Raw genomic sequence first — 19527 nt, 5'->3', positions numbered from 1 at the left:
GTGCAGCACAGTGCTCAGGAAAGAACACCAGGTGACAACAATATGCAAGGTATCAGCAGGCGTCATCTGATGCTTGTCTCAGATAAAAATATTCCAAGAAACGCACCCACCGGCGAATGGCCACAAGTGCCATATTGCGATGAATGCACTACTTTACCACGCGCTGACAGCTTCACTCTGGTGACCCTTCACTGCTTTTGACGGCTTCACTCGGGTAAGTATTGAAAGAACACAAATTTGTACACGACCACGAGATATCTCTGGATAATAATTTATGACATTAAAATGCTAACCCAAGTTAACTCAGGTTAATCAGGGAAGTGGTTAATACAAACACAACACACATTCTGTTTTATTCACCATGTCTTTCTTTTGTTTCGGGAAAATTCCAAATTTGTTTTTTGAAAGTTTCTTTTGAAAAGAGTTTTAAAAATATTTTGAAAAGATTCAAAAAATGGGTCCTAAGAAAAGTGCCAGTGTAAGTCAGCCCAAGAAAACACTCAAGAAAATCACTATTGAAACCAAGAAAGACATTGCCAAGCATGAAAAAGGAGCTAGGGTAGTTGATCTGGCAATTGAATATGGAGTCAAAAAATCCACCATTGGAACCATCTTGAAGAACAAGGAGACCATCAAGCATGTTGAGGTTGCAAAGGGAGTGGCCAGATTAAGTACCCTAAGAAACCACTATGGGAAATCATGTTTTGTACCACGAATCGGTTTGTGGAACGAATTAAGTTCATAGTATGAGGCCCACTGTATATATAAATCGGATTTACTGACTCACTCTGTTTGTGAGTATAATTGTTCATTATACTGATCATAGTGATTTGGCCTATAACATATTCCTACTCTTATTTTTGCTTTTCCAGTACTTATGTCATACCAAACTGATTTAGCATTGGTCACCCGTGTCAAATGGATGCACTGCCTTTTATTTTATTCGCTTCTTCTTTCCCCTTCTATCCTGTATGTCCTTTCTGTATACATTTTACTCTCTGTATTCAAATTCTGCATCCCTTATGTCTGAGGTGACATCAGTGTCTCTGATACGTGTGCATTTTATGACTTAACCACTTTAGCTTATAGCAGTCAAAGGAATTTTTAATATAAGGATGCTATTTTTAAATGACTGTGAATGACATACTGAGGCTGATCACCATCATTACACAGCTGAATCAATGATTTAATTTATAGTTAACTTGTAATTTGTATTTAAAAATGTTAAGCAGCTTTAAAAGGAATGAATTAACAGTATTTTTTGTATCAATTTCACAGAATGGAATTGAATACAGTCAGTCCTCATATAGCACGATAGTTGTTCCTAGAAACCCTCGTGCAATATAAATAACAGGCCCAATGGAAAAAATAGAGTTAGGTGCCGACCACCCAAGATTGAACGCACATTTGTAACCAAATCATTACCAAACACAATAAATAATCGTAATAAAATACTTACACATTTTATTATGACTATTACGTAATAAAATATTGCTAATGCTTTCGCTTCTATTGTAAGCAAACTTGTTCTTTGTTTTGATCTAATGGGTTTTATTACACTTTGAGTTGTTCCTGCTATGAAAGTTGTTTTTATTTTCTCTGCATTCTTTCTTATTCTGGGTGTTGCCCCATTTAGGCCTGTAGCATGTGCAATATCACATGTTCTTTCATTTTGCTCAAAGTGTTTCACAATTTCATATTTTTTTCTCTAACAGAGGCGGACTGGCCATAAGCCTTACCGGAGAAACCCCAGTGGGCCAGAGGCCAGAAGTGTGATTTTGGCCATAAACGCTAGTATGAGGCCGCTACAAATTTTCCCGGGTAAAAACTTTTGACCCAGTCCACCTGTCTATCGATATTGCTTTTCTTTTTCTCTCTGAATCTGTAGTGTCTTCACCAGGATGCTTCCTTTTCATACCTTTTAAGTATTTTACTCATTTTTAGGGAATAAAGCACAATTTGAGGAGTCACGCTTGATACACATAAACAAAGCTGTGCAACTGAATAAACAACACCATAAAGGCAGAGACACATTAACACCTCACTAGCTCACATTTTAGTAGTAGTAGGTGCCTCCGTAGCCAGGTGGGAAGGAGCAGCAGTGCATAACACACGCTTCTTGATTAGACCGGGGTTCGAGCCTGTCGCCACCAAAAATGGAGGATGTGGAAAGGTCAGGGAATGACCACCACATATCCCGGAGCAATATAGCCTTAGTTGATAATGCTCCTGAAAAAAAAAAAAAAAAAACATTTTAGTAAAGAACATTTCTGGAAATCACTACCATAAAACAATAAAAACAATTTCCTGTTGCATTTCTACTGGTGGAATCTGTTATAAACTGGTAGTAAACTCTATCTAATTGCATTTGCGATAATACCGATAGCTGAAATTGTGTGGGTTTTTACGTTATTATGGTGAAATGTTTCCCCTTCACTGATATAAAAAACAAAATACTTTTTCAGAAACTTCTCTTCATTGCTATCGTGTTGCGTTCAGTTGGGGCGAATCATTCATAAACGAATTCGCTTTGTGTTATACACGATATCGTTCCACTATTTAAAAATCGTGTATGATCGAATTTGTGTAGTATAAACACGTGTTATACGAGGACTGACTGTTAATAAATGTAATTACTACTATAATTCTATATAGTTTATTTAAATTTTTAATTAGTCATTGGATTTTCAAACCTACACAAAGAAGCGAGTGTTTATTTTAATAGTAATTCTTGTTTCTTGCTTAGTTTTCCGAGCCCTTTATATGGAAAATCTGACAGTATCAGATTTAATTAGCAAAATAGCCAGCATTTTTTCTTTGCCACCTCATAGTATTCATGATATTTGTCTTAAGGGTCCGTCCGGAATACATGTTCTTGTAACAGATGAAGTAAGTATGTGTTTCTTTTCAGCAAATAACAATTACTAGTTATCATTTATGATAACATTTATAACAATTTTTAATTTTATAATAACAGTTTAACAAATTTCATAATTTAAAATTACAATTTTTATGAATAAAGTATATAAAAATATTTAGTTTTAGTAAAATAATAAGAGGAGTTTATCTCAATATAGTACGTAGAACACTTCCGTATGATACCCTCCAGAAATTAAAACGGAAAAAACGAAAAAAATCGACAACTTACCGGTACATTAAAGTAAAATAAATAATTAAATAATCAATTTAACACAATTCAAAATCAATTTAAAACAATTCAAAATCAAATTAATGCAATTAAAAGTATCTAACGAAAATATTCAAAACGATTTTCCTTCCTAGAACGTATTGAGTATTACAGCTCTGATTCATACTATCTAAAAAATATTTAGTAGAAATTTTTTCAGGCTTATTTGTGGAATGTTTAGATTACACTGGTATATTTATTTTTGCTAACTGAGAACAGTGAGCACAATTTTATTCCCTCCCTGATGGGATTGCCAAAAACCATTGTCATTTTTTCCTACATGTTAGAGTTCTTTTTTTAAAAAAACATTAGATTTGCTGCAGTGCCACCAGTTGACAATAGAATATATCATGAATTATAATTTCTAGTATTGAAAAAAGTGTATGGGTGTTTTAATTGTTAATTTATCATTAATACGTTGTTTTTCATTATTATTCATTTCCTTTGTGCTATTATTATTATGCGGTGGCATTTTTTTTCACATAATATTGCATCATTGGTGTGTCAACAATTCTGATTCCTTCAGCTACAGATATGAAAATTTTATGCCACGAATCATTAACTTTTACAAGAAAGTGCATCATGCTTATTTCGTTGTTAGAATTGTTGATGAAGACAAGTATTGGACTCGTGTGATGTCTGCTGTCTCTTAGTGGAAAATGAGACTATCGGTTAAAGCAAGATGAAAATTCCTTGCATATGTGAACCCAGCCTTGCATCAGATTTCTAATTTTCAATGCAGTATTACAGAATACAGTACCAAAAATGAAGCTGCAGTACAATAATCAAATCTGCTTTCAGCTATTTGTCCTGTCTCCCCACAGTGAAGGTGTACTAATTCCAGTTACTCCTCAAAACTTTGATACTTCCATCACAGACACTGATTCTGATTGTTCTCCAAATAAACATAGTGAATTTGAAGGTTCTGATGAAATTGAAGCCAAGTGAAACATGGCATGGCAGTTTACACAAGCTGAACTGAACAGAGTGACCTACTATAGGATTTATATCTACTGAAGAATTCACATAATTCTTAGGCTTCGGATTGACTGAAGAGATTTTTGATGTCCATGGAAATAGACTCTTCATTGTCAACTTGATAAGGGCTTAAAAGCACTCCCATATAGGTTTCTCAATTTCAGTTGCTTATTCTATACTTTTAAAGAAAACTTACACCAATCTAAAATTCCAGCTAGAAAAGGTGAAATATTATGATAATAAGCGAATAGTGTGTGATGATTCTAAGCTTCCAATTATACTTCTTGGTCAAGAAGTATAATTGGAACATATAAAGGTTACACAAAATTCCCTTTGATTTTTGTATTAATGGGATAATGTGGCTAAAATTGAACATTGAATCAGAGTGACATGGTTAAAAAGGAGAGCTACTTAACACTTCAAGCAAAATGCTTCTGCTACATATAAAACTGAGACTAATAAAACAGTTGGACCGTTTCATTGGTCTCATAAATAAAGAGGGATGCTGATTTCAGACTTTTTTTAATTTCTGAGATGAGATGTTGAACTTTATGCTAGTATTTCTAACAGACATTAATCAGAAAGTTGCTGCAACATGTGATGATTTCACAACTTCTCTGACTCAGAAAGAAGTAGAGGCTTAATTGTAAAAAACCTTTTTGCCATGAATACAAGATCATTAACAACATGTGTAATACTTTCAGGAAAGTAGGCTGCAACATGAGTGTAAAGGTTCATTTTCTGCAGTCTTAAATATTTTCCACAGAACCGTGAAAGCAGGATGAAAGCTTTCATCAAATATCAAGTCTATGGACGAAGGATACTGCGATAAGTGGAATGGACAGTGATAGTAGACTATTGTTGGTGTTTGAAAATGGATTCATGAGATGAGCACAAAGAGATTCAAAAAAATGCAAATTTGGCAATGTGAAAAAAAAAAATAAAGAAAAACTGTTATAAAGCAATAAATAAAGTATTGGTTTAGTGAGATTATGTAGTACCTATGTACATTACCATTTATTCTTAATACTCTGTACTAAAAATTTTGCGAGTTCACCTAGTTACCTTAAAAAAGAAAAGCAGATTTAAAAAAAAAAAAATGTTTGTTTGTTTGTTTGTTATTTGGTTTTTAGGAGCATTAGCAACTAAGGCCATATTGCTCCAGGAATATGCGGTGGTTATTCCCTTGACCTTTCCGCATCCTCCGTATTTGGTGGTGACGGGCTCGAACCCCGGTCTAATCAAGAAGCGTGTGCTATGCACTGCTGCTCCTTCCCACCTGGCTACGGAGGCGCCCCAAAAAAAAAAAAAAAAAAAAATGTATGCTAGTGTGTTACTTTACTTGATATTGCTTATCTAGAGGGGGATTTTTTTTTTTCTGTTGCATGACGATTGGGCACCTCCGTAGCCAGGTGGGCAGGAGCAGCAGTGCATAGTCACACGCTTCTTGATTAGACCGGGGTTCGAGCCCGTGACCACCAAATACGGAAGATGCGGAAAGGTCAGGGAATGACCACCGCATATCCCCAGAACAATATGGCCTTAGTTGCTAATTCTCCTAAAAACCAAATAAATAAATAACAGCATGATGATTGTAGCAACAGTGAACAAGAATTAATTGTTTAATCTGAAATAGCATCATTAGTTTTGTTGACAACCTTTTAGATGTATAAATAGAGTCTCACAGAAAGTCTTTCTGTGAGAAACTCTATTTATACATGATTGAAAATTCATTGTATGTTAACTTATAACTATAGAAAATACTAATATCAAAGTTTTTAGGAATCTATGCTATTCCATTTCTACATATATCTAATTTATGCTACAGATGTAAGGATGGATTCATTTGACCAGAGGAGGTTAAAGGGTTTATGTTAAGTGAGGAAATTGGAAGAGTTTGTGAAAACTAATCCCCCAAATAGGGAAGAGACAGTATTAGGAGATTCATAGGATTATAGGTTAGTGGCATGAGCCAAAAAAATTATGCTTATACCCTCCTCAAAGTACTTGAGTACAACCTCTAATTATCTTGTGCATCAAAAAATCTAAGGAAGTGCATCCAGTTGATGTTGGTGGACAATGCAATGTTGAGTCTGTTTGGTGTGGCATAAGCACTGGGAAAGGAAAAATGAGAGTAGGTGTGTGTTATAGGCCTAGTGAATCTGATGAGTATAATAAAAAACTGTACAGGGAAATAAGTGGGCCAGTAAATCAGAGAGTCTTATAATGGAGGATTTTAATTTCCCAGAGATTGACTGGAATTTGTGGGTTGGTTACTCGCACACTAGCAAGGCTTTTGTGAATTTATTGGATAATTGTTTTCTACAGCAGCACGTTCGGGAGGCAACTAGAGGGAATAATACTCTTGATCTGATTATCAGTAGTGATACTTCATGCATTAAGAATCTGCAGATAAAGGAACCACTAGGTGGCAGTATGCAGTGATCACAGTGTGCTGAAGTGAGATTTACTCAAAGAGATAACTACCATCAGGGGTAAGGGGAAGGGTTTTTGCTTTCGCAAAGGTTACTACGGTGGTCTGAGACAGTATTTAAATTCTATATGGTGGGACCAACTGATGATGTTACCAACAGCAAATTCAAAATGGAAAGCATTCAAAGAAATAATCTTGGAAGCAACTAGGCTTTTCATACCAACTAAGAAATATTGTTAAAGATTTAGGCCTACATGGATGTCAGATGAATCAATGAGGCTCGTGGCAGAGAAGAAAAATGCATGAGATACATATAAATTAACACGTGACACAGAAGCCTATGATAGATATAAGCTGGTCTGTAACCAAGTCCAAAGGAGGTTAGGCAAGCAAAGGCAGATTACGAGAAATCTTTGGCAAAGGATGCAAAGAAAAACAGCAAAGAGTTCTTTACTTATGTAAACTCTAGAAGGAAGGAGATGAATCAGATTGGTCCACTTGATATCGTGGTTCAACTGTTGATGATCCTGCTCAGGTAGTTAACAAACTAAATGAATATTTTGCATCTACATACACACATGAGTTAATCAGGGAGGGGAGTGCCAGAGGTGAACTAAACTCTGGCAGTGATAGATAATTTTGTAATAACTGAGAGGAAAGTGGAAGAGAAATTGTTGAAGATAAACATAAGAAAGGCACCTGGAGTGGATGGAATCTATCCAGTTATATTAAAGGAGGCAGCAAAGGAAGTAAGCAAACACTTAGCCATAATTATGAGAGCTTCATTGGACTCAGGGGAGGTACCCATGGACTGGAAATGTGCAAATGTGACCCCAATCCACAAAGGAGAATCAAACAGAGACACAGGTAATTACAGACCTGATAGTTTAACTTTTGTTTCAGGGAAATTAATGGAGGCACTGGTTAAAGAAGCATTGCAGGATCATCTAGATGCGACTTCAATTATAGCTCGGACACAGCATGGGTTTGTTAAGGGAAAGCCTTGTCTGACCATTTGATTGGATGCTATAATGTAGTCACAAAGGAACTGGATGCAAAGAATAATTTTGATATCATATATTTGGATCTTAGAAAGGCTTTTGATACTGTTGCACATGGAAGACTGCTGCACAAATTGGAGCAGTGTGTCATTGGAGGCAAATTGCTGCTATGGATAAAGGGATGGTTGAGTGGGAGAAGACAGAGAGTGGTAATCAATGGACACTGCTCTTTGTGGACTAATGTTTTTAGTGGAATCCCCCAGAGTTCAATGTTGAATGCATTATTGTTTTCTATATTTATTAATGATATTGATGATGGTATATCAGGCTTAATGTCCAAGGTTGCAGACGATACGAAGGTCGGCAGGGTTGTTAATGACACAAATGACGGTACGCTGCTGCAACAGGATCTAGAAAAGTTGAGCAGATGGGCTGAGAGGTAGCAGCTGAAGTTATTGACAAATGTAAAGTACTGCATATGGGAAGCAGTAACCCCAGAGTAACATATCAACAGTGTGGTACTACACTGACAGTGGTAGAGAGTGAAAAGGACCTGGGGGTAATTGTGCAGGCAGATATGAAGTTTTCTGAGCAGTGCAGACGGTCTGCAAGAGTAGCTCATAGTGTCTTGTCAATAATATACAGGAATTTTTCTAGCAGCGATAAGGTGATTATCCCCTTGTATAAGGCAATGGTCAGGCCACACCTTGAGTACTGTATACTGGGCTGGAGGCCTCATTTTAAAAGGATGTAGAGGTGTTGGAACGAGTACAAAGGGCAACAAGATTAGTGAATGGAACAAAGGGTTGCTCTTATGAAGAAAGGCATAAGTTTTGCAAATTACAGTGTCTGGAGACTAGGCACCTGCAAGGTGATCTGATTGAGGTGTATAAAGCCTTGAATGGTTTGAGCATTCTCAGTGCTGATGGGATTCTTCCTCTTCCTCAGAATAATCACCGAGAGGGCATAAATTCAAATTGAGGAAAGACAGTTGTAGGATATATGTGCGGGCGGATGTTTGCCTTTAGCCAGCGGGTGGTTGATTGCTGGAGCAAACTTCCATCTGTCATTGTAGAAGTTGATAGCTTAAACTGATTCAAGGCAGAACTAGACAAACATTTGGAGTGAGTGGATGGGTGAAATGAGGTGTGTGTGTGTGTGTGTGTGTGTGTGTGTGTGTGTGTGTGTGTGTGTGTGTGTGTGTGTGTGTGTGTGTGTGTGTGTGTGTGTGTGTGTGTGTGTGTGAGAGAAGTTCAAAAAGTCAACACATGCACCCAACCATCTTCTTGGCACTGCACGGACCTTGTTAACCCGTGCCTGGACCCACTCTAGTTCTGTAGATGAGAGGCGCACTGAGATTGCTGAAGTCAAGGCAGATCATGGCGAGGTGCGGCTATCCCACCAGTACCCTTGACAGGTGTGACCTACAGATATATGACCACGTAGCAACCAACAGGAACATCCAAGGTAATTCCACCGCCAGTGCCTTTATCCCATACTACCCAAACCTATCACAACAAATTTCTAGGGTCCCGAAATCACATGGGATAAAGTGTGTACAGCTCCCAGGCAAAAAGTTGTGATCCCTCATCTCTAGAGTGAAAACACCCGTTCCCACCTTACTACAAAGTGGTCTAGTCTACCGCATCTCTTGCTGTGACTGCACTACTTGCTACAACGGGGAAACTGTGAGGCGGCTTGGCAAACGTCTTTCAGAACACAAAAGAGCCATCCACTTAGCGGACATAGAACACTCGGCCATTGCCGAACACTTCTGATCAACCCACACCACAATGTTGTGATTGTAGATAGGTACCCCCACTACCAGCGACGTGCCTGGTTGGAGTCGTTGAACATCATGTGCTCTAATACCACAGTCAACAGAAGCAGTGGATGTCATGTCATGTCCACTCTATTATTGAAGCAACCATTTTGATGAATGACAAATGTTGGAAACGTTCACATACGTCACAGCCACAGGCTTCAACGCCAAACAATTAACTATTGCATCACGCAGTTTCATATACATGACTGGCAGTACACGCCCTCATGTTCCACACTCTTAACTGTCAGTTTGACTGATGAAGGTTACCATAATAACTGGAAGCTTTTGTATGTATTTAATATGTGTGTTTTACAATTAGTATTAAACTTGTCATTATTTATTTTGTCTTCCGTTTTGCTCTGTGTCACACAATAATTAGTTAATATGGTCTACAGAAATATTTAATCCCGCTGGATGAACTTTTGCCCACCTGAACACAATAACATTGCATCACTTTTTTATTCATGGTGAACTTGCTTCTTTCTAATAGTATTAATAATAACAGTTTCAGTCCACATTTAAATATTGCATAAGGACTAAATCTGTTATCATTAATGTTTTCAGTGATAGGTCCACATGACAGATAAATCAACTGTTACTCAGGTTAACATCCGATAGCATATTTTTGATATTTATATTTACAACATATAGTACAAGTTGTATTATTTGTACATGTGAATAGTATGAATGGAAGACTGGATAGTCCAGATGGACTGATTTTTACTACTGTGGTGTTTTTACTACTTTGTACATCCACTGGGTATAAGAGGTTCAGATGATGATGAATAGATAACACAATGCAAGAGCATATGCTATTTTACTTTTGGTTATGGATTTAGTAAAACTTACTTTATATTAAATTAAGACTTAAAAATATAAAAATTTTCCCTTTTATTCCATTATATTTTCTAATATACTTTTTACTTATAAAGGTTGTACAGAATATGAATGAAGAATCAATGTATGTGATTGAACTTCTAAAGGGTAAATATAGATTTCTGTCATGAATAAAGCTCCTTAATGGTAACAAATTTTTAGTTTTTATATTAATAAAATTAAATCAGTTATCAAGAACATGAGTTAAAATGATTAAATTATTTTTATGATCTAAGAAAACAAAAATAATTTATAAAAAAATATGTAAAAGACAAAATTTAAAAAAAGATGTAAGAAACCTTATTTTTTAGGTTGTATTATGAAATTTAGTGCCACTAAATTGCCTGACACATGACAATATGCTATTTGATTCATTGTCATAGATAGATATCACTGTTCGTTTAGTATTAGTAAAGGCAGAATGATGCAGTGGGTGATGCTTATATATCATCAGATTTAAAAATTGCCATATGATTTCATCCATGCAATTGTGTGACTCTTCCTTAAATTTATGTGAGTTCTCTAGTTTTACATTATTTGGTTGCAGGTTTCTTCGACAGTTTATAATCCTTTGGCTGAAAGAAAATTTTCTTGTATCCAGTCTGTAATTATCCTTCCTTAATTCAAGTACTGTAATTTGTAAAAGTAAAAAGATATATCCATTATTTAGTTTACTGAAAATCTTTCAAAGCTGTAAAAAAGCAAAAGCAAACATAGTTTTCAAGGAAATTGGAATAAAAGCTTAAACTAAATTTCACTTAAACCAGCACTGAGCAGGCAAGACTTTACCGGTGCCACTGAAAATTTTTGTTGTGCATTAATCATTAAAATTCTGAATTTTTTCTACCTTTCTAATTATAGCCAAACTTTTTTATTTGATGTTTTGAGAGTGGAAAATTGTTTACTGTGAATTAAAAATGAAAAGAGCCTGTTAGGTTGCTTGCGATTATTTACTTTTTTTTTTTTTGCCTTTCATTTTCAACATGTTATTAACAACACATTATTCATATTTGTACTTTGAAATTGGTGTGTAGGTGACATGTGACAGATGCATCTGCTTCTGAAAGTAGTTCTTCTTTGTTTTGTTTCATTGTTGTGTAAAATTTTTTTTTTTGTGTCTTGATTATTATTATTTATCTGTTTATTCCTTTATTTGTTAAAAAAAAAACACAGTAATAGGTGTGCAAATGTAAATTTTAAATTTCTTACTCTTAGCAGTTCTCTGAACTGGAAAATGGAAGTGATTCCTTAGGTTTTGTTTTGTTTTGTTTTTATTTTATGATTTAATTTTTTTTTTTTTTTTTTCAATTTCATTTTTTTATTTTATGACAATTACAAGCCATATTGCATTTTCATTTTTAACAATATTAACATTTTTTTTTTTTTTATGTTTAAAAACATTTTTTAGTATTTAAATTTTATTAGAAGTTTGAAAATTACATACAATAAGTATGCAATCCATTAAGAAAAGAAGAAATATTGGTACATCACAAGCAAAATTATAAAAACTAGAAACTTTATCCAGAAAATAAATCTAAACATTTGTACCTCTCACTAAAGGTTTACTCACTGAGGGTTTACTTTATTATTAGGATTTGTTACTGATTTCACTACTTGTATTAAAACTTCATATTTTTTCAAAATGAACACTTGAGAAAATTTGAAAAATTGTACATAATTCGCTGTAGCTTTTATACAGTTCACAATTCTAGAAAAATTAAAGATGATTAAGAAACAAGTTAATGTATGCACTGCATTATATTTCAAGGTGCGTTAAGTTAAATGTTTTCTTAAATTAACTAAATTTTTTCATTTTCTAATTAATTAATTAATTAATAATACATAAAAGTGATTCTTTTTATTTACTGCATGTACCTCACAGCAATTATGCTGTAAGGTACATACAGTGTATTAGAGATGAAATTGATTCTTATGTTGCTACTATTGGGACACATAGCAGCTTGGAAAGCAAGGTGTGGGGATTACAAGCCTTGCTGCTGGTCCTCATGGACCAGCAGCAAGTCTTGTAGTCCCCACACCAGTTATGTTGGTTGTGTTAGGGTTACTAGGACTAAAAACAGGTGTACATATACTTGCTTGAACACTAATAAATATTTTGTGAAGATTCATTAGTGAATCTTCTGTGATTAATATAATAAACAAGTAGTAATAATTCACTATTTATATATTTAGTAAATTGATAACGAAAAAAATGAGTCCTTCACAGAGCAGCCACTTTCATATGCATAGTGCTTAAACTGAGAATGTTTCTTTTCTGCACATCTGCCATATTGCTCATTCATTCTTCTAATCAACACACTGCAACAAAAATATAATATCGAGTGCTTCAGCTACAATATATAATGTATGTATAACCTATGTGATACTGTTACTGTTGTTTGGTTTTTAGGAGCATTAGCAACTAAGGCCATATTACTCTAGGATATGCGGTGGTCATTCCCTGACCTTTCCGCATCCTTCGTATTTGGTGGTGACGGGCTCAAACCCCGGTCTAATCAAGAAGCGTGTGCTACGCACTGCTGCTCCTTCCCACCTGGCTACGGAGGCGCCCCTATGTGATAAGTGTTAAATAATAATTGTCAGATTTTTTTTTGTCCACTTTTACTAAAATATGGGATCGCTTCACAATATTTCTAAAAGAGTCAAATATAAAATTTCTTCACAGTCTTTTATCTGCGTGTATGCAAATGGACTAGCCATTTTTTTGTGAATATGTGCGGTATAAACTTCCACTTTACTAAATGTCATGTTATATTATTCTGTTGCTTTTATACCATTTATCCATATTACTTATTTTCAGCTTTATCTATAATTCTGCTCTCTCTCCCCCTCTCTCACACTGTCCCCCTTCAATTTGGGGAGTGAGTATGAAGTAGGGATATGAGCAGTTTTGAATTTACAAAATGAGAAGTCAAAATTGATTATTAGAACTGACTCCAGTTATTGTATTTATACATAAAATCAGTACACGTTTATTGTGATTCTATAATCTGAATCAGAATAAAGATTATATCAGGTATATCCTTCAGCTAAATTAATACAAATGCCTCACAGCACACAGTTTCTACTTCCCTAATAGATCAAGAGATATAAATCTGGTTTCCCTATTTTACAAAAGCCAGAGCTTCTATTTACATTGTAATCAGATTACGCAGATTTCTCATAATCAGAAAGGCAGATTATGAGAAATCCATGGCAAAAGATGCTAAGAAAAACAGCAAGGATTTCTTTACTTATATAAACTCTAAAAGGAAGGGGATGAATCTGATTGGTCCACTTCACATCGATGTTTCGACTGTTGATGATCCTGCTCAGATAGCAAACAAACTGAATGAGTATTTTGCATCTACATTCACACATGAGGAATTATTAAGGTTTGAAAATGGCAGAAGGTTATCAAATTGTAGCAGGATACTTAATGATTTTGTAATAACTGAGAGCAAAGTAGAGGAGAAATTGTTGAAGTTAAACATAAAAAAAGCACCTGGGGTGGATGGGATCTATCCAGTTATATTTAAGGAGGCGGCAAAGCAACTAAGCAAATCCTTAGCCATGATTATGAGAGCATCCTTGGACTCAGGGGAGGTTCCCACGGACTGGAGATGTGCAAATGTATCCCCAATTCACAAAGGGGGATCGAAGGGTGACACGAGTAATTACAGACCAGTTAGTTTAACTTCTGTTCCGGATAAAATAATGGAGTCACTGGTTAAAGATGCATTGCAGGATCATCTAGACAAGACTGCAGCAATAATTCAGACACAGCATGGGTTTGTTAAGGGAAAGTCTTGTCTGACAAATTTGATAGGATATTATGATGTGGTTACAAGGGAACTGGATGCAAAAAATAATTTTGATATCATATATATGGATTTCAGGAAAGCTTTTGACACTGTTGTGCATGGAAAACTATTGTACAAATTGGAGCTGAATGGTATTAAGGGTAAGTTGCTACAATGGATAAAAGGATGGTTATGTGGGAGAAGACAGAGGGTGGTAATCAATGGGTGCTGCTCTTTGTGGACTAATGTTATTAGTGGAGTCCCACAGGGTTCGGTGTTGGGTCCACTGTTTTGTATATTTATCAGTGATATTGATGAAGGTATATCAGGCTTAATGTTGAAGTTTGCAGATGATACAAAGGTTGGCAGGGTTGTTAATGACAGCAATGGCAGTGTGCTACTGCAACAGGATCTAGATAATTTGGGCAGATAGGCTAAGAAGTGGCAACTGAAGTTTAACCTTGACAAATGCAAAGTACTGCATATGGGTAGAAGTAACCCCAGAGGAACGTACCAACTGTGTGGTACTACACTTAAGGTGGTAGAAAATGAAAAAGACCTGGGAGTAATTGTGCAGTCAGATACGAAGTTTTCCGAGCAGTGCAGACAGGCTGCCAGGGCAGGTCATGGGGTTTTGTCAATGATATACAGGAATTTTGCTAGCAGGGAAAAGGAGGTGATTGTCCTTCTGTATAAGGCAATGGTCAGGCCACGCCTTGAGTACTGCGTACAGGTCTTTAAGCCTCATTTTAGGAAGGATGTAGATTTGCTTGAGCGTGTACAGAGAAGAGCAACAAGATTAGTGAGGGGAATGAAGGGATCCTCTTACCAAGAGAGGCTTAAGTTCTGCAAATTGCAGCGGCTGGAGACTAGGCACCTGCGAGGTGATCTGATTGAGGTGTATAAGGCCTTGAATGAGTTGAGCACTCTGAATTCAGATGGGATTCTTCCACTTGTTCAGATTACGAACCTAAGGGGGCATAAATTCAAATTGAGGAAAGACAGCTGTAGAATAGATGTGTGGAAATTTGCCTTTAGCCAGTGGGTGGTTAATTGCAGTAACAAACTTCCATCTGTCGTTGTGGAAGTTGATAGGTTAAATAAATTTAAGGAGGAACTGGACAAACATTTAGAGGGAATGGTTGTGCAAATTTTTTTTTTTTTTTTTTTTTTGGCTAATGCTACACAAGCTCATACGCTTGCTTTCTTGCATCACATGCTACGATTACTATTACTACTATTACTTTGTTTATGTCAAATGTCTGTGGACTACTTGCCAGAAAAAAGTTATCCTCAGAGTTCTTTCTTCTACAACATGGGGAGCAGACCGATACAGCTTACTGCACTTGTATAAAACTCTAATTAGGTCTTGTCTTGATTATGGTGCCACAGTGTATGACTCTGCTAGAGATAGTGTGCTAGCACACCTTGCTCCTATTCAACATTCTGCTCTCAAGATTGCTATAGGCACTTATAGAACATCGCCGGTACAAAGTCTTTATATTGAATCCATGAAGTTTCACTGTGTCTCAGGAGAAAGATATTACTTTTGAATTATGCAGCTAAAATTCGAAGCATGCCTACCCACTCCATTTGGCCAATGCTTAGTGATCCACAGTTTAAAATGTACTATAGAAATAAACCCCGAGCAGGTCGGCTTACTGGTATCAGATTGCAGGCACTATCACAAACTTGGAATGTACACCTTGAAAAAGTCCTCCAAGATCCAAACAGTTCAGTTCCCCCATGGTTCTATATTAAACCATCCTGTGACAATTATTTCCTAAACTGGGGAAAACATTCCCTTGCAGATATCAACATACAACTCCATACTGCTCACACACAAATTTATCTGCATTTTACGAATATATATACTGATGGATCGGAGTCTGATACTCCAGTATCAGACTCCGATGCTTGCAGCTGTTATACAGCTGAGTTATTCTCTATAAAGCTTGCCCTAGAAAATATTCTCCATCTGTCCATCAAAAAAAGCATAATGTATACGGACTTGCAGAGTATACTAGTAGCCTTACAACACACCTCACCATCCAATCTAAAAACCACAAGAAGTAAGATGATACATATTCAGGAATGCCAGAAATTAGTAATCTTTTGCTGGATCTCAGGACACACTGGGATATCAGGAAACGAATGTGCAGACTATGCTGCCAAACATCTGTCCAACCCAGCATCATCATGTTTTTGTGTTCCCTATGTTGATTGCAGATCTAATATAAACAGGGTATGTAAGGAACAATGGACACTCCCATGGCAAGTTCAAACGGATAATAAGCTCTTTCAAATAAAACCAGAACCACAGTTATGGAACTCTGAATTCTGTGCAAAGAGAAAGGAGGGAGTAATCCTACCTATAGCACGAATCGGTCACCACCAGTTTACTCACCTATTTCTCCTCACAGGAAATAATCCTCCACAGTGTACACACTGCAACTCTCCACTCATAGTGAAGCACATTCTTGTTAAATGCACCCTATACACACGCATGCCATCTCTCATTCAGTTTTCTTCCAAATCTTAAAGAATCTTTGAAACTGTCATATCATAGGTAATGATGCTAATCCCATAGAGTTATTTTGTTTTTTTAAATGGATAAAATTATATGATCATTTCTGACCGTTTCCGTAACAGTCACCATTGGTAACTTCTACATCACTGATAGGCTTAATATGGCCTAAGCAGCCCTTGCGCCAAAAATAATAATAATAACAACAACTCTGTTTTTTTTTGGCCGATGCTGTATAAGCTTGCTTCATTTGCTGCTAATAGTACTAATTTAGCAGATGAGAGTAACATTGTAGAAATTGTTTTTTTTTTTTTTTTTTTCCATATTTTGCACTTCTTTCTTCAGTTTACATTGCTATCTATAAGTAATTTTAATAGTTATGGGAGGTGGGAAAGTTGTATGGAAAGTAAGATACAAAGCAGTTTAGCAGGAAATGGATGTTCATATTAAAATGCTTAAATTTTCTTAAATAATAGGGCAGTAACAGTGTATGTATAGTTAATAGTCAACAGAATGCTTCATGTGCACTCATGTATATGTGATGTCAGTACAAATGATGGTACAGAGACAGATATGCATATATAAAATATTATCTTGTTTAGGCATGCCAAAGGCAGAACTCCTACAGAAATTCACCATGAATCTTTTACCATCTGTAAGGAACTTGCCATGAACAGAAAATAGATGTGTTATTCTTCAGGATGAGTCGGTCACTGAAATCTGTAACAGACAACAACATTATCTGGATTAAAACTTTTGTCTGTGAGAACAGATACCTAAAAATTTGACAAATTGTGGTCGAATCAGACTTTCTGAAGTTATTCATAAAATCATCTATAACAAGCTCAGGTACTAAAAGATTTCATCCTTTTATAAATTCAGAACTTGTGGCTGCACCATTGAATGGAATGGCTTGAGAAGTCTTCCAGACCAGTTAGTGCACATGGTTATTGGAATAGATCTACTGAATATTTAAGTATGTTGATTGTTTTTCAAAAATGCATGATTTCCATCTTTTGACTAGCAAGGCTCATTAAGATTTCTATAGTTTATGAATTTTTATTAATATTTTATAAATGTTAGCTATCCCCACAAACCACCATGTACTGCTATTTTTGTATTAATATGGCACCATGATGTAAAAGTTTACAACTTTATGGTCATTATTGTGTGTTTTTACTGGGCAACTATAAGTACCTTTCTGGATCACGTAGTCGCTGGTGGTAAGCATGAACATAGCTATGGGTTTGGCATCACTTCCCTGGAAGAAAAAGTGGATTCCATGAACTGGAGGCACCCATCATCACCACTTTAAAAAATAATTCAACTGTTAATATGTCCATAGTGTTTTGGAAAGTACAGTGTTTGCCTTTTATGAACTCTCTCTTAGAAAGAGAAATCAGTGTTGCCCATTACTGCCTCATATTATATAAACTGAAAGATGCTGTTCATTGAAAGAGACTAGGACTGCTATAGAAATATGTGATCTTGTTCCATGCCATGCATAGCTATATAAATACATGGTGGTTCAAGCAGTGTAGGTGGGAAGTTTTGGTACATGCATCACATTATTTAGACTTTGCTCCCTCATTCTGCTACCCATTTGGATCGCTGAAATGAAATCTTGACAATATCATATACAGCTTATTCACAGTTTCCTTACATCAAGTAGCTGTATACTTATCTACTGTTAGGAGAAATTCCTAAATTGGGGTTTAAAAATAACATCATAGTGGTTCTACTCTCTCACTATTTCTCTCTCGGTATCAATAAATGAATCAACATAGCAGCCTATTGCATTATTTTCTGGCTACTCTGTATTACACATATAAACATAATATGTATTCAAGTGATCTGCATTTTATTCAAATAGAATTATTTTCTGAAATATCTCATTTTTTTTCTAGACCAGTCAAGTAAGTCATGTAGAGCCCTCATGAAACCATATAGTCATCAGTAATGAATAGAACACTCACCACATATATCATCTCATCCTCTGTTATTCTTTCATAGATATTGTTTTCAGATAAATGAATATTATTGTATAATCTGAAGTCTTTTAGAAGCTGTTGATACTCCCTCCCATTACTCCATCAAGCATATGACCAAGAGTGAGTATGGTTTTATTAATTAATAGCTACTGAACAAGAACGTCAGTAACAAACTGCAGGGAATTTCTAACAAAGTTACAAATTCTCACCTACTGTACAAAGGAACTGTATATTTCAGTGTGTAGTACATTTTGTAAAGCTGTTTAGGTGCACAAATTGTGTAACAATAAATTTGGAGAATTTGAATTTTTCTTATATTCTTTATAAGAGTTTCTCTTGTACTTTAATTTGAAAATGCATGTTTATTATAATTTTTAATATTGTTATCTTTGATATTAAATAGTTCGATTAATGAAAGAATGGATTTCAAAATGTTTCCCTGTGCAACAAAATTTGGTTATGGAAATATGTTTATTATATTTCAACAACATGCTTTTTATTCTATACATGTATCATTTTATATTTACATCTTTCATTTTATACATAAATTAAGCTAAGCTATATCTACGATCTAGTAATACATGTATCATTAAAGAAAAAATAAGATTTCTTACTTACATATTTTTAAATTTGTTTTAAAGTATGAGCTTTCTTTTTTTTATTCTTTTTTTTTATTCTTTTTTTTTATTAATATATCCATTTTAAGTTAAACATAATGCTTATTTTGATAACAGGAAATGGATTTTCTGCACAAAAAAAAATTAATAAACTTTTCATTTTTGTTGAAGATTCATGTAGTAAAATAAGGGTTGTAGTTAATTTAATTTAGCTAATTTAGTCAATTTAGTTTAGTACCATTGGGAGGTAAAAAAATGAATTCTTAAAGTAATTCTTTTTAAAAATTA

General features: G+C 35.2%; 1 protein-coding gene across 3 annotated transcripts in view; it reads left to right on the top strand.

Moving 5' to 3' along the window:
* The window catches only part of LOC150076054 (transcription factor CP2-like protein 1), a 274831-nt gene extending 256000 nt beyond the window's left edge, over positions 1-18831 (top strand). For 2 of the 3 annotated variants that reach the window (XM_090387034.1, XM_090387035.1), the window contains exons 17-19: positions 2747-2889; positions 10358-10409; positions 18539-18831. In XM_090387034.1, the coding sequence (XP_090243160.1) occupies positions 2747-2889; positions 10358-10409; positions 18539-18591 (248 nt within the window). In that variant the 3' untranslated portion in view covers positions 18592-18831. The remainder of the gene's footprint in view (positions 1-2746; positions 2890-10357; positions 10410-18538) is intronic. The other variant, XM_090387036.1, reaches the window with a different exon arrangement.
* Positions 18832-19527: the final 696 nt, after the last annotated feature.

The sequence above is a fragment of the Mastigoproctus giganteus genome, chromosome 13, assembly GCF_048544385.1.
Source record: "Mastigoproctus giganteus isolate SK-2022 chromosome 13, ASM4854438v1, whole genome shotgun sequence".
NCBI lineage: Eukaryota > Metazoa > Arthropoda > Arachnida > Uropygi > Thelyphonidae > Mastigoproctus > Mastigoproctus giganteus.
This window is presented reverse-complemented; position numbering and strand designations above follow the sequence as displayed.